General features: G+C 44.4%; 1 protein-coding gene across 5 annotated transcripts in view; it reads right to left on the bottom strand.

Moving 5' to 3' along the window:
• Window positions 1-2,409: 2,409 nt before the first annotated feature.
• LOC129385713 (uncharacterized) overlaps window positions 2,410-15,178 on the bottom strand; it is a 94,284-nt gene continuing 81,515 nt past the window's right edge. For 4 of the 5 annotated variants that reach the window (XM_055072705.1, XM_055072709.1, XM_055072707.1 and 1 more), the window contains 2 exons: window positions 14,153-14,375; window positions 2,410-2,693 (listed from right to left, as the gene is read on the bottom strand). In XM_055072705.1, coding sequence (XP_054928680.1) covers window positions 2,679-2,693; window positions 14,153-14,375 — 238 coding nt within the window. In that variant the 3' untranslated portion in view covers window positions 2,410-2,678. The remainder of the gene's footprint in view (window positions 2,694-14,152; window positions 14,376-15,178) is intronic. The other variant, XM_055072708.1, reaches the window with a different exon arrangement.

Here is a 15,178-nt window from a genome sequence, read left to right as displayed (position 1 = left end):
TTAAAAATATGCAGGACAGAACCAAGGTAATATTTTGGCTGTCGCTTGTAAATAGTCAGAAAACTTGTTGCATTCCGCCTAATTCTATAATTCCTAATTATTATTCAGCTTCTGAAATAACATATTTAGATGAGTGTCAATGAAAAAATATGGCATAGCTACATGAAAAAGTTCCGATACAGCTTTGCTTCCCAATACGTGAAGCATAAACGTGTTTTTGCGAGCGAGAAAGACGCCCGCAAACACAAGCGATATTGCCACGCGAGTGGCGGCTCGAGCCACATTGCGTGTATTCCCGCGCTTCTTTGACGCTCCGAAAAACACTTCAATGTATCACGTATTGAGCAACAGAAAGCTATATCGGAAGGTTTCATGTTGCTCCACAATTTATAATTGGCATAAGAACGCTCTATTCCACAATGGCAAAAAGCATCCTTCAAGTGCCGGCGATGTGAGCGGAATAAAGCACGCATCACGCAGTTTCCTCAAGAACAGCACCATGACGCTTCAGCAGGCTGCACCATCAATGTACTTGGTATGTGGCGCTTTTGAATTGACATTTTTCGTGCAAAACGCTTTAGTGAGAAGCGCCATGAGAGCGCCGGTTATGAGCCGCTCTTCAATGAAGGTCTAGCAATTGAAGATTACTAGAGCTTCGTTGAAGAGCTGCTCAAATGAGGTGTTGAAAAATAATGATGCTTTCCAGCGAAACCTCAAAATAAAAAGCCATTCGTTCCGTTGTATCTCCCGTACTTTTCTGGGGTTGTAAGTGTCTTCGACAGGCCAAAGGATAGGAGGTGCCTGATTTTCTCCGCGGCAGAACTGGTTGTGCTTTTCAATCTCCTGGCAATCTTTATGGCCTGAAAATCAATGTATACGCGCGTGTAAAACAGGGTGAGCATGCATGTTTATGTAAAGCTCTGTTCGTATTTGTAAAGGCAGGTCATCAGTTTGAATGAATTTTGAAAGCACCTTCACTCTCTATTAAGATTGTAATCATGTCAGACGTACGTACCATTTCCTTTGTGGCAAGCACTATCGCCAACCGTTCCGCGTCTTGAAGCGTTGGGACTCTCAAGTAACTTTACCCAAGGGACGAGTCATGGCCCTTGACTGCTGCTTTGCTGCTTTCGGCGTTGTCACTGGCATCTGTATAGTATGTTTTTACTGCCATTATGTTTCAATGTTTAATCTTTTTGACCGAAGTTTTCTCATGCTTTCCTGGGTGGATATTTTTAGGAATGAGCTCTACTTTTATCCTTTGCAAATCATACTATGGTGGTGATTTCGGAGGAATTGGGAGCATGCCGTTTCGTATCCCAGTCTGTTCAGTATTCGTCAGCCCTGATGAGATGATTGCAGTTTGTGTTCGCGCCTGATTTAGGATGTCTGTTGTCGCTTCTTTGAGTTTAAGAGGAGGTTGCTTCAATGTTATAGTTCGGTGCGAACTTGGGAACTCTAAGGGCAAGTTTAGCAAACTTTCGAAGTATGATGTCTAAAATAAGTTTAAGCGGATTAGAAAAAAGTGTGCAGAGTTTGGAAATATTTATACTTGTTCAGGTCAATCATCAATTACGTGTCATTTTAATGCTTGCTTAACGATTATGAAACACCTCCTGCACTCTCTACATGTTCTGGTTGTTTGCGTTTTCCAAGCGATTTTGGCAGATATGATGCGTTTACATTATGTGGAACCACTTTGTGGCAGATTTCCTTACATTTCAAGGCAGGTTAATCAAGTAGACAGACCTATTTACTGAATGAAACCAATAATATGTACAATCCATTCCAGGACAATTTTCTGCTGAATAGCTAAGGCAGTAAAAGTATTCTGCCTGCGATTTCGAGTATTCAGGGAACGGAAGCACTACAATCTATTTTTATAGTCTAGTTCTGAACAAAGATTGGTGCTGCTCTCACGGAATTTGCAAATATTTATCGACAAATAGGAATAGTGCTTTCCTTTTTATATTTACACGTAGACTTGCTTACCTTTTGCGGCTCTGCGCTTTTCATATTCTAAGGCATGTTATCGCTCAGCATGGGACATGCCCACATGTATCGGAAGCTTGTCGACAGTTATCGTCGGTTCTGTCGTCCCCGAAGTTGGTGTATACTTATTGCATGTACGACGCGAATTGTGTAGCACTTTCGGGAAGACACGTGGACACTAGCGATTACTCTGGAATCTTCGATGAGTCGTGTATAAAAGCCGACGCGCTTTACTGGCAGATCAAATTTTCGACGATCGCCACCTGGGTTCACCGCCATCGCCATTCTTCGAGTGTAGTCTTCTTTTTGAGGGCAAAAACTCGCCCAGTAAAAATTTTGTGTGGCGATTTACAGTTTGGTTGCTGTGTTCGTCACAATCACTACCACGTGACAATATTTTTTCACGAGGAAAGTATGTTGGAATAAAAAAAAATGCTCACTTTATTTGGCTGTTATTGGATTTGTGGTTGGATGCAATGAGTCATTAGATGGCGTGTTCAAATGATTTAAGATTCGTCTTCACACTTTTCACAATCCTGTTGCATAACGTTATCACTCATTCAGCTAAAGAACTACTTCAGATGGTGGAGTGGGCGACGGGGCTTTATAAATAAGAACCTGAAGGAAACAAGCCTGAATAATAATTGAGCAGTATCCGTTTACTCCTGCGATGGCAGCAATTAGGTCTACTTGCCAGATTCCTGAAAGAGTACAAAAAGATGTAAAATATTAGATAAAATTAAGCGACCAATTAACGTGTAATTATTAGAAATAAACATAATGATATTAGGCATATTCAGTTGGCGGAATAAAATCATTTGCTGTGTAGCCTACGTACTTATGTACGTGGTAACCTTGTAAGGTTTGTGAATAATTATGAACTCAACAATAAACACCACAAAAGAGGGTCATGGGGTTAAAGCTATTGAATATATACACTTCCCTTAACTTCCACAGAGCACACTGTAGTGCGCTGTGGCACTGCGATGTGCCACAGAGCAAGTACGTACGTAACCCATGTACATAAGTACAGAAGTAATCTATTAATATTGTAGCTTGTTCTTGTAACGTGTGTAAGGAAGCATAAAACAAAAAAAAAACAGTAAGTACCTCAAAGAAGGGTCAAGGACAGAGAGAGAGCTGTTAAAAATATACAATCAGCCCAACTGCCACATAGCACATTGTACTTCGACTATTGTTTTCGAGTAACCAAATGTATCTAGAAGCTGCGCACCCACGTTTCATAGGCAATATAAATTATTTCGTGTAATGATAGTTAGCTAGCTTGTACTAAAGGGCAAAAAATTATTTTGAACGACGCAAAAGAAAAAAAAGACCAGATGGGACGCCCGTACCCTTGCTACTGCACCGCGTGGAAACCCGAATGTGTTTTAGACGATTTCATACGCGAATTCGATACATATAGCTGGCTTTCTGTTGGTTAACCCTTTATCAATCCGCGGGTTGATCAGTGGATTTGGCGCAGGACCGGGGAACGGGATAAAATGTTGGCCGCCCCAGCTGTAGTTCGGTTGGGGCCCAATACGAAATTGCCGAAGTCCTCTGCGTTCTGTGGAAGTTGAGGAAGCTTTAGCTCCGGTGCTCCTATTTAAATACATATAAAAGGAGAATTCGTCTTCCTCGTCAACCAGTGCACCAAATTGGACGAGGTTTGTTGCATTTAAAAGAAAAACATAAAATCTAGTGATTGCTGGTTTCGCTTTTCTGACATAAATCCTCAATTTTTTGTTAAAGGATGGCAAAAACTTAAAATTTTCAAAAAACAAAGCTATCAAGTTTGCAACTCTGTAACTCAGCAACAAAAAATGACAATACAATTATGTGAATCGCATGGAATAGTACATCTAAAGTAGAGAAAATCTATATGTCACACACCAATATAAAAAAATGTAGTAATATGGAAATACAGTTTTCGCACAACCCTTGTAATCAAAGTAGCATGTTCACGTAAGATGCAAAATGACATATATAATTTGTTCGCTTTGAATAGTCTAATGAGTGCCGTTTACAGAACCGCGATATCTTTTCTTGATGCAGAGCTATGAAATTGTAAACTTCGTGCTTCTATTTTATTGAAACGGTGGAATATTTGAAAATCTTTTTAACAAAATTCGCGTCCTAAATCGAAATTATGCTTCCAACAGTCATTAGAATGTAACATTCTCTCTCAAATACAGCAAATCTCATTAAAATCGGCCAAGGGGTTATCTCAGAAAAACGTTTTTGCGTTTTACATGTATTTGAATGGGCCACGTCGGAGTTGGGCCCGAGCTAAAGCTTCCTCTTAAGGAAAACCAGGTGGTCGAAATCGAGATTCAAAATGAACCCTCGAATATATATTGTTAGTTAGCCTGTGAACTGCTGTGATAGATAGTAACACTTGATAAAGAGTGCTAATATGCTTAAAAGCTACATTTACATTACCTCCTTTGCGATAAGCGAAACGTGAACAAGGTGAATGCAGGAGCCAACGTTTCGACAAGTGGACTTGTCTTCTTCAAGGCGACGTATGCTTTCCTCGCCACAGTATATATAGGTGGGGTTCTTCTAAAGGGGTGATGGTGTGAGGCGGGAGGATGCGGAAACGAGGGAAAATGTGTTAGCGTGTCGAATTGAGAGTAAAGGAACGTTGTGTACAAGGTCAAAGCCAGGACAGAACCCACCACCCCCCACCCCGGTCTGTCAACGCATGCGCGTTAGCCGGCGTGTCAAGGGCGTCTGACGCGCCAGCTGACAAAAAAAAAAAAAGGAAATGAAAGAAAAAACTACAACAGCCATCACCCGTGACATTGTAAGCAAGGAATTTTTGTCGTACAAGCGAAACGTATAAGAAGAATCTGCAGCGAAGACCAGGATTATATCCACCACCTAAATGACCTTAAATAACGCTAGCAGAAAGGAACTATCCCCAAGTTGCTCTCGATAGAGCTTATGATGCCGCGTCAACATTGGAGAGGCAGTCGGAATTGGCGAAGAGATAGCCCACATTAGAATCTGACAGACCGCTGGCCTTCATAACAAAATATTCTAATGCACTCCCAAACATAAACAACATCCTAAGAAAATACCACGCAATATTATCAAGTAGCGAGCGTCTGCGAAAAGCGTTCCCGGATGCACCCAGGGTTACCTATCGCCGAAACAAGAACTTTAAAGACATGTTAGTGCACGCAAAAGTCAGCCAGCAGCATTCCCCCGTAATAAAAGCATGTTGTCGCCCTAGGTGCAAAACCTGCAGGCACCTTCAAAGTGGCTTTAAAATTAAAAGCACCGCAAATAGTTATACACATGAAGTCAAATCTAGCTACTTGTACAAGTTCGGACGTGATTTATATGCTTGAATGCTCCTTATGTAAGAAACAATATATCGGTGAAACAGGACAATCAATGAACGTCAGATTAAACGGACATTGCACGGACACAGCTAAAAAGCTTCCCAAAGCCGTCGCCGACCATTTCAACCAACCAGGTCAAAATTTTGATGAAAATAAAGTCTAAATCTTACAGTCAAATTTCCATACTGAACGAGAAAGAAAATACAGAGAATCATACCTTATCCATAAGTTCAAGACATTGCAACCAGTAGGCATAAACATTTCAAAGGGAGCTTTAGAATCTATTCGCTATGCTAAACTTCAAGCTATAAGCAACAACACTTAGTTTGATTTCTTAGCGTATCCCCCCCTTTCTTGTTTTTCCCTTTGCTTTCCTTTCTATTTTTTGTTTTATTTTTTGTCAGCCGGCGTGTCAGACGCCCTTGACAGGCCGGCTAACGCGCGTGCGTTGACAGACCGGGGACCGGGGTGGGGGGGTTGTGCCCTGGCTTTGACCTTGTACACAGCGTTCCTTTACTCTCAATTCGACACGCTAACATATTTTCCCTCGTTTCCGCATCCTCCCGCCTCACAACCTCTCCCCTTTGGAAGAACCCCACCTATATATACTGTGGCGAGGAAAGCTTACGTCGCCTTGGAGAAGACAAGTTTATTGCTAATTTTGAATAAAAAAAAGTATATTGGGCTATTTGTGCTTCATACGTGCGTTAAAATTACTACATTCGATGATGATTTAAATCACCCTCGGAAAGAACAGGGTTAATAGGCATGTGCCTGCTCTTTTTATGCTAAATATTATATAAATGTTCTGCAGAACAATCTTACGCCTAGGATTCTAATCAATCAATGCTGTTCACACAAACCACCACAAGGAAGCATGCAGAAATTAGTTTTCGTGGCACACGCCGCGGTGGCTTAGCGGCCATGGTATTGCGCCGCAAAGCACCAGATCGCGAGATCTAATCCCGGGTGCGGCGGCCACATTTCTATGGAAGCGAAATCGAAAACGCCCATCTGCCGTGCATTGAGGGCACATAAAAGATCACCTGGGGGTACAAATAAATCCGGAGTCGCCCACTGCGGTTTGCCTCCTAATGAAATCGTGGTTCTAGCACGTAAGACCCCACAGTTCAATTCAGTTGAGTTTTCATGACTTAAAACGCGATCGCTAACAATCTATTACATAGTTACACAGCAAACACTGTTTGTCACTATATTTTGAACTTAATGCGAGGGATTCCTGCAGGCTTACTACTCTATAGTTGGTTGATGAGATGACAAGTTGCTTGCAGGTTGCATTATTGTATTTGCATCTTGTATTTACGCAAACAAACCTGGAGGAGTGGAGCCTGCTTTGCAGATACTGAAGTGGGTGAGATGCTTGAATATTCAATTCTGTTAGGCCACTTGTTCTTGAATGAGAGTTTTCTCTAAAGCTTTCGAACCATGAAATGTACATGTACTTCCACATCCGCTATGAGCACGCGTAGAGAAAGACGAAGCCTTCCCGTACTGCAGAATGGAAGAAGATGCCCATGCTTAATTGATTTTCAAGTGAGCTAAAAAAATGTCCTGCCCTGTTTTTCTAGGTCCCGCTCTTTCTGCATCTCTACGCTAGAGTAGGTCCTGGGTAATTCTTTGGGACGCATGCTAACAAGTCCACCATTCAGCCTAGGACGATTGCCATGCGTCAAAACACCCGTTCACCGAGCCAGCCACCGCCTAGTAGTGCTAAGCCCAGAATTCAGCAGTCTACCGGCGGTCTACGTCTACGACGCCTACGTGGCGGTCCCGTGTCGCTTTCCTTCGTGCGTTGTTTTATTTGACGCCTTCGTTGTAATCATGAATAACCAACTCGCCCACGAGCACGTGGTCAGTGGCTACCAGAAAGTCTGCCTGTGACCACAAGTGTCTAAGACTCTGCAAACTCACGCCTTGAACAGCTGGCTTTTTTGAATCTTCCATCTCCTATGAGCTTTCACGGCAACGCTCACAAGGATGCACAAGACTAGCTCGAGGAATACGAGGGCGTAGCCATATACAATCTGTTTTGCGTTGAAAAGAATCTATCCCACCCGCATTTCTGTTTTCAAGACAGAGCCAGCACGTAGTGTGTAAATCACGAGGCAAACTGGACAAGCTACGATATGTTCCTTCTCCAGCTACTCGATACATTTGGGAGTACAGAAAGGCGTGTCCGAACGCAGTTCCTCCCTAATAACGGATTCAAAAGCCGACTAGCTGTCGCCATGATTGCCGATCGCATGACTCGTCTTTTTCGTCGTGGAGACCCCTATATTACGGGGGCAATAAACTCAGCCGCTTCATGCGCAGCGTAAGCAAGCAGTTGATACTGGTCTTGCCTTTTACGGAACCCGCCGAATAGTGTCGATCAACTTATTAAGGAATCGATAGCGTTAAAGCGCGTTACCTTTACGTTGCCGCCAGGATGATAGTCTAACAAGCGGTGGGCCGACAAGCGCCGCAGCAGTGACGGTCACAGACGGGGGTTTTTTACGCCGGCTGATAGGCGCAATTCTACAAGAATATATTAAGGAGCTCATTGGCACGCCAAGAGAATGCACAGCTGCGTCGGTGACTCAAGTTCTGTGGCAGAGATTAAAGCAGGCGTTTTCGTCTCCTCAGCCAAATTCCTAGAACTGGCAGCTAGTTACTCAAATGATGTGCTCCGATCGCCACCTGCAATGCAGAGGCCTCAGTATCACCAGCAGTCAGATCTACCATCGCCACCGTACCGTGCAGAACAACTGACGCGACTGCCGATTCGCAGGACCGATATCGGGAGCTCAGCCGACTATAGGTCATTGTGTTTCCACTCTGGAGAAGCGCGCCACATCTGCCGTCATTGCGCTTATCGATTCGAAGGGTACTATGTATCTCAATTCTGGTGTTTTTTCATTCCCTGCTTCTCGTCCTGTTTTCGATGGTGGCCAAGCGACATCGACGTGATTTATATGAGCGGGCCAGCTGATTCTCCCGGTCAACTTGTCCTCCTACACAACGCAGTTCCACTGTAGTGGCCCATGGGAGTGCTCCCAACCCATGCCTGTGAGACTGAAGGCCACGGCGTCAGGTGGGGGGAGAGGAGGTTGCCACGCACAAAGATCAGAAAATTCCGCATTAGCTTCGACCGAGCAACCGATACAGCAGGATGAGTTGACGACGGACGAAATGGTAAACCACCACGGCGTGGCAGTGCTGGTAGACACTGTCGCCAATTTTTCTAAAAGGAAGAAACGGGCAGATAGACTTCGAAAAGTGAAAATGGAGTGGACGGGGCCGCACATTAGAGGCGCAAGAAGCCAGATACTGACGCCGACTGGCAAGTCAACCGCAAGGATCGACATTGGAGATTCGTCATTTGTCGCAAATGAGGTTATTCATAGTGACTGATGCAAAGAAAACTTCTTAGGTATGGCGTGAATTTCTTACACGGAAATGGCGCCGTCATCAGCATATCAGAAGGTATATTAAACTTTTCTGTATGCCGAAGCTCAGGGCTAAAACTAAAGTCCTTGCGAATCATAGACGTGAGGGTACAACCGTTATCTTGCCGTCTTGTTAGCGTCATACGCGACACCCAGTGCAAAGGAGAAGGCCTTCTCGAGCATTATTGCTTTCCCATGATGTGTCATACCAAGAATTCTCGTCAAAGTAATGGAGGGGCAACCAGAACTACTGGTCACAGTCTTCAGCAAAGAAGGGTGACATTGTAACAGGCGCAGCAGTTGCTTACCTCGACAAGACTGTGGAATTCCGCGAATGATTTGCATTACAGTAGAGAGAGCAAGACTATTCGGAATCGCTGCCTGTTCTTGACGTCAGCGCAAGATTATCACCAGTGGAAAGGCAGTAACTTGTAGTCCTCCAGAACCATCTCATGATTGCTTCTCGCCGACATCCAGAGTCAGTCCGTCGTTACTGACGAAGCACCCGATTACCAGGGAGGAGACAGCGAGGCCAATCCCACAAAACCCATACCATGTAACACCGAAAGAACGCAAATGGATTCAAGAGATTCGGTCCACTGTGCAAGTAAAACTTGATTGCTATATTCTAAAGCTCGCACAGGGTCAAGACACTTCAGTGACAGTTTTTACCGTAAACATTCTTCTGAAGTGATTTAACTCAACCTCCACCGCGCCAAGCTGTTTTCACTAATGGTAAGGATGAGCACAGAAAAATAGTTGAATGGATTTGCACAAATTTGCTCACTATATATTCATGAATCCTGAAAAATGCTCAATTTTGAAATTCCCGTTATCCGTATTGCTTATTGGGCGAATAACAAGGGTGAAAGTTTGGCATGAACAACATCGCTAACGATATATATTCTCAGCACATATATTGAAGTTCCATCTAGTTCGTTTTCATTAGGTATGCATTGTCAAAAATAATGGCTGTAAACAAACGTACGAACAGCTGGAAAAGTGTTCGCTTCTGCTTTTCGGTGAAATAATGTAGCCTTGGTTGACTACCAGCGAAGTGTAGTAATCACAATTCAGTTTTTATTTACATTGCCCAATACTGATACGCAAACGGCGTGCTATAAATTTAAGACGTAGCCTCATGATTGACGGAAGCAATGTTACCATAGAGAAACGAATACAAGAGCGGAGACTCCTATAGAGCCCAGCGGCCCAATTGACTGCAGCGCACTAAGCCGTGGGAGTCAATACCTGAACCACACTTCCGGTTTCGGTTTTGTGCGCGCCCGTTTTGAAAACTAGCTGGTACGCGTCACGTTGGCTCCGTTGGTTTCGTTTATTTTGCTTCTACAGGTAAACAGCACCTGGTTTTCGAACGAAATCGTTTTATTATTAAGTAAAATTGATTGCGAACGATCTTGACAAGCCTCCATCGAATATGTGCCACGTGCAATTTTATAAAGACGCAAGACTCCTTGTGAAATGAGGAAACGTTTATTTTATTCTTTATAAATGCTCGTTGCGGGCTTTTTGTGCATTCATCCAAAGTTATGGCACCAGGTAAGCAGCAGTAGTTTCCGCAAGAAGCTCCACCGGACGACGTCATCTAAAAAAATTTAATTATGGGCAAGTGTTATTTCGGTATTAACATGCAAGAATAATGCGTGTAGAGGAGCGTGCGAAAGTGGTGAATGGGCGGCATTACAAACAAAAGCAGTTCGTATTTACACACACGGCGTCCCAAACAATACCGTGCATACTACAAAAACATTCTAATCCCAAGCATTTCCCTCTTCCAAGGACTTGTTTGCTGCACTTTAATAGCACGAATGCGCGGGCTACGGCACGTTTATCGAGCTTGGCTACAACCGACGCGATAGTACGCTACGAATACACAGAGGTGGCCACAACACTGTAGGCACTCAGCCAGACCATGCTCGACGCTCGCAGAATTCCTTCTACTCGCTCTCAAGAGAAATGTCTGGGTGCCGCTCAGATGACAGAAATTTTGAGTTACCATAGTTCGTGGCGTTTGAGCTTCTTGGTTTATCTCCTGCGCGTTCTGTCGGCCCAAGCAACACACTCCCATGTTATCACTCTAGACAATTGCTCGTCGCGTTATCGACAAGCGTGAGTACCGAAAGAAGGCATAAGTTGTTGCGGGGACATAAAATTTGCCACAAACTTGTCGCAGTAAGATTCAGTACGCGCCAAACTAACTTTGTCACCACAGCTGAACCGCTTTTCGCTGCGTCACGACAGGCGGGGCGAGCGCGCCTCATAAGCAACAAAAAAAAGTACCGCAAACACTTTTCAACAATGTTGGGCGTCAGAGAAAGCGCCATGAACTTGTCTTGTCGGTGCATTAAAGCGCGAAACCGCGCACCACGGCCGAGCCGCTTTTCGCTAACCGTGTCACACAGCCACGCGCGCCCACTGCGCTCGAAAGGTACTCCGAAAAGTAATGAAATTTGTTACAATAATGTTGGCGGTCAGAGAAAGCGCCAAAACTTGTCGCACCAAAATCCAGTACACGCGAAACTGGGTTACAGCACCCTGTGCGACTAGCGTGCCCAAAAACTCCCGAAATGACTTAAAAAAATATTGGGGCTCATAGAAAGCGTCGCGAACATCTCCCAGTAAGATTAATTAATTCTAATTAACTGCGCCACCCCGGCAACGCTGTTTTTCGTTAACTGCGTCACAAGTCTAGCCTAGGTGCCGGGCAGTAAGCCTAATTGCTTAAAGTGCGTCGCAGAATGTCGAACACAGTTTCTCACCTTCCCGTAGTCCAGTAGTGCCGTGGTGCCATATCGAAGTTCCGAGGGAACGAAAGAATTCGCCGGGAGCCCGCCAAACTAGGCTAAATTGCAAAATAGAAAAACAGGTGGATGGGTGTCTGAACAGGCCAACGCTCAGATGCGCGGCCGGTCTCTATCGCTTCGGCGGTGTGTCTGAAGAATGACGCAAGCATCTCGCTCGTCACTCGCCGATTTGCCTGTCACTAGGCAACGGAATTAAGCCGCAAAGTTTCATTTAATTTATACGCAGATATCTTTATTTTTGCCGCGAGAGAATGAAAAAAAAAAACAATTTCTGTTAATCTCATTTCACATTTTTTTTCGATGCTCGCGGCCGCAAACGGTCGGCGTTAATACTATAGCGTGACGTATTTCCTCTTTCCAATTTTCGCCGAGTGTCCGCTCTTATATTTCTTTCTCTATGGTGCTACTTTCTGAGCCACCACGGCCATGAGAATAAGAGCGATAACAAGAATAACACCTCATTATTATTGCACATCGTTTCCGCATGAACGCGACAACAATGCAGATGAGTTTCATTCATTGAGCCGGAGTCCAACTGAGGCTGGCTGACATCCAAAAACATCAGAGCGAGGTAGAGGTCCTGTGGTTGTACAGTAAAACCTGGATAAGTTGCATTACCTATAGTCACGTTCATATGGGCACAAATCAAGCAGAGAAAACATCCCATTACGAGGGAAGCCTTCATTTGTTGTAGTGTCAGAAATAAACGGCTGTGGTATATCCCGAACTGCCAGAAATGCACATATACTATAGAAAGAAAAGTTTGTGCAAACTACACTCCCGCATGTACCCTCAGCCATATAAGAAAGCGTATATGATTTAAAGATCAAATCTTCATGTTTTATCTTTAGGCGAATGAATTCTATCACTGCCAAGGTTGATCGTCATACTTATCAAGTTCTCACAGGGCATCAAAACGAACAAAAATAATGGCATTCCTGTATACTAACGAGTGTTGCCCATACTTCTTTTTCTGAATTAATAGCGTTTGCAATGCATTTGCATTCCAAATGTACGTATAGCCCTCATATAAAGGTATTTGTCTGGCGGATATGTTTATTTCTAAGTAAATATCAGTTCGTAAGTCTCTGGGCCAAGGTGACCTTTACGCGTCTGATTGAGCGAGCACTAGTGAACACGGCTGGGTGGAATTTTGCCGCGTTTCAGGTTGCGACATCGCGTCCAAGTGTAATTCTGGTGAGTCTGAGTGCGAATGAGCCCAGCCTAGCAGTATTTTTGTGACTCTGCGTTCGACTGAGCTCTAAGCAAAAAATATAGTTTCTGGATTGTAGCAGCGGAAATTGCGGGACGCGAACACAGAAACCAAGGAACAGACGTGGGCATAGCTAAGTCCACGTCTGTTCCCGTCATTTATGACTCTGTGTCCCATAATTTCTGCCGCTACAATCCCCGAAGAGTGAAGCAGCTAGTTCATTTAAACACCCTTTATAAGCTTTCAGTGAGCCTGAGGGAGCTCGAAATATCTTGCCTACTTTTGGTCAACCCCCTAAAACGAAAGCAGTGGGACATGCTTTGGAATGAGTAGTGGCGCTAGAGAACCGGGTCTGTAAGCTGAGCTCGCCAGGTCCAGCAAATTGTTCATTTGAAATTGTAGAAAACGGGAGACGCGTATGGTAGACTTTTCTGCGTGACGGCGAGAAAAGGCTGATAATATTTTATAGGTGAGGGGGACGGGGAGGAGCGTGAGAATTTTTTTTTAAAGTTGAAGGTGAGAACAGTACCTACATCATGAAGGTAATGAAGGAAAAAAACGATGGCATTCGCCCATTTTTGTGTATAACACGGCACTGCCAAAAAGGTGCGCGAAGGATGCCTTTTAGCTTTATGCAGTGTCAGTATGTGACGACGATGATGATTCCGCATTACTGCAGTAACATGCGGACGCTGAAGCTTTCTCTCACTGTGCTGCATAGGCGAGAGGGTTTGCTTGAGTCCGAATCACTCAACAAACATCATTTTGACACGCATCGTGAGAATTCGCTTCACAGCTCCATAAATTTATACTCAGATGAGGAAGTTTGGGATCCGAGTACTGTATATCGACACGGGGTTTAGGTAGTATGCCATACTCCAATCGGCTCAGGTATCAACAACGAGATCATCCCCAATAGCCAATGCTCTTCAACGTCAGGTTAGCCTCCTAGCGTGAGAACAGATATGATTTTTGCTGGTTGACGGCCTAAATCAACAGCAGAAGCAGTTGCTCAAAATCAGTAGCAATGCGCATTCTTTACACAGACATTTTCTAACACTGGTACAGTGAGACGATGCCCACTCTAGACTAAAGGCAATGCCATATGCATCACATACATTTTAAAAAAATTATAAAATCAACATCTCACTTTGAAACTGTTTAAAAGTAAAGCGACCGGGATCCATTCTTTTTTCGATTCCTGCTCTTAGTACACCGCGATTAAATGTATATATACATGAGATACATTTATAGGTGGCACGACAAATTGTCAACATTGGGGGAGCCCACGCCACAGCTTTCTTCATTCCTACTTACCAAGTACGTCCTTATGATGCTTGCAGGGGTAAATATAGGTGAGATGAGATCGTGATACTTGTCACGCTGTACGAGATCCGCTGTTGCCTGAAAACTTGGGTGCAGAAGCCAACCAGTAGGCGTGTTGCGAATATATACTGTGAACAGATCTCCCGGGGACAACCCTGTGGATGCGTAATAGTGGCTCTTTTTGCTGTATTCATCATTGAATGCAATTGTGAGTCTGAAATGAAAATAACAATACATCGGTATCGTGCGCGGCCATTTACACTCATAACTCAATTTCTGGAGCACTCCGGAACATTTTCATGTGGATCTTAAAAAGTGTGGTCGGGATCATTTTTTATATAAATACCTAAGCTGCAGTCAATGGGAAGTGAGTGCAATGGCGAGTGCACGGTGGCTTGATTGGGAAACATTGAAGTCATGTGTGGCACAACCCATGAGATATATTCCTTTTTTCCACGAAGCTGCAGTTCATGCGGTTCACGCTTCGCGATCTTATAAACGACAACTGAAATATTAGCTTCGGTGCTTATACGGTGCTTCCTTGACCAAAGGCAATAGTTATGTATACCCCCAGCAATGCATCCACGCGCGGAAGCTGGAGGTAGGCCCTCTCTGTCGGCACTGCAAACGATGAGGAGCACAAAGTGGGGCGGCGCGTGCTCGCACCGCAAGCACGGTACACGCTAGTCCATTATAAGAGCATGCTATGCTCTTCTCTAGTTTTGGCACTCTGCTACAATACCTCAGTTCGTGACATTGGTGACGCAAGACTACGATATAACCGACGCCAGAAACCTATCGCACCCAGACAACCTCCCGCTTGACGCTACCTCTCGCCCACCGGGCGTGGCAGCTCAGCAGCTTCGATTGGCCACGTTCTGGAGCAAGGAGCCGCTAGTTTCGTTCCCCCCGGGACGAACCCCGCTTTTATCCATGCCACATCCCCTCGGACACTACTCTGTATCGCCGCTTAGTTGTCAACTGGTCTCCTAAGGTTGCTGACGAGGTGGCGGAAGT

Source organism: Dermacentor andersoni, chromosome 7, assembly GCF_023375885.2.
Source record: "Dermacentor andersoni chromosome 7, qqDerAnde1_hic_scaffold, whole genome shotgun sequence".
Lineage (NCBI taxonomy): Eukaryota > Metazoa > Arthropoda > Arachnida > Ixodida > Ixodidae > Dermacentor > Dermacentor andersoni.
The sequence above is the reverse complement of the archived record's forward strand: the minus strand, read 5'-3'. Positions and strand labels throughout refer to the sequence as shown.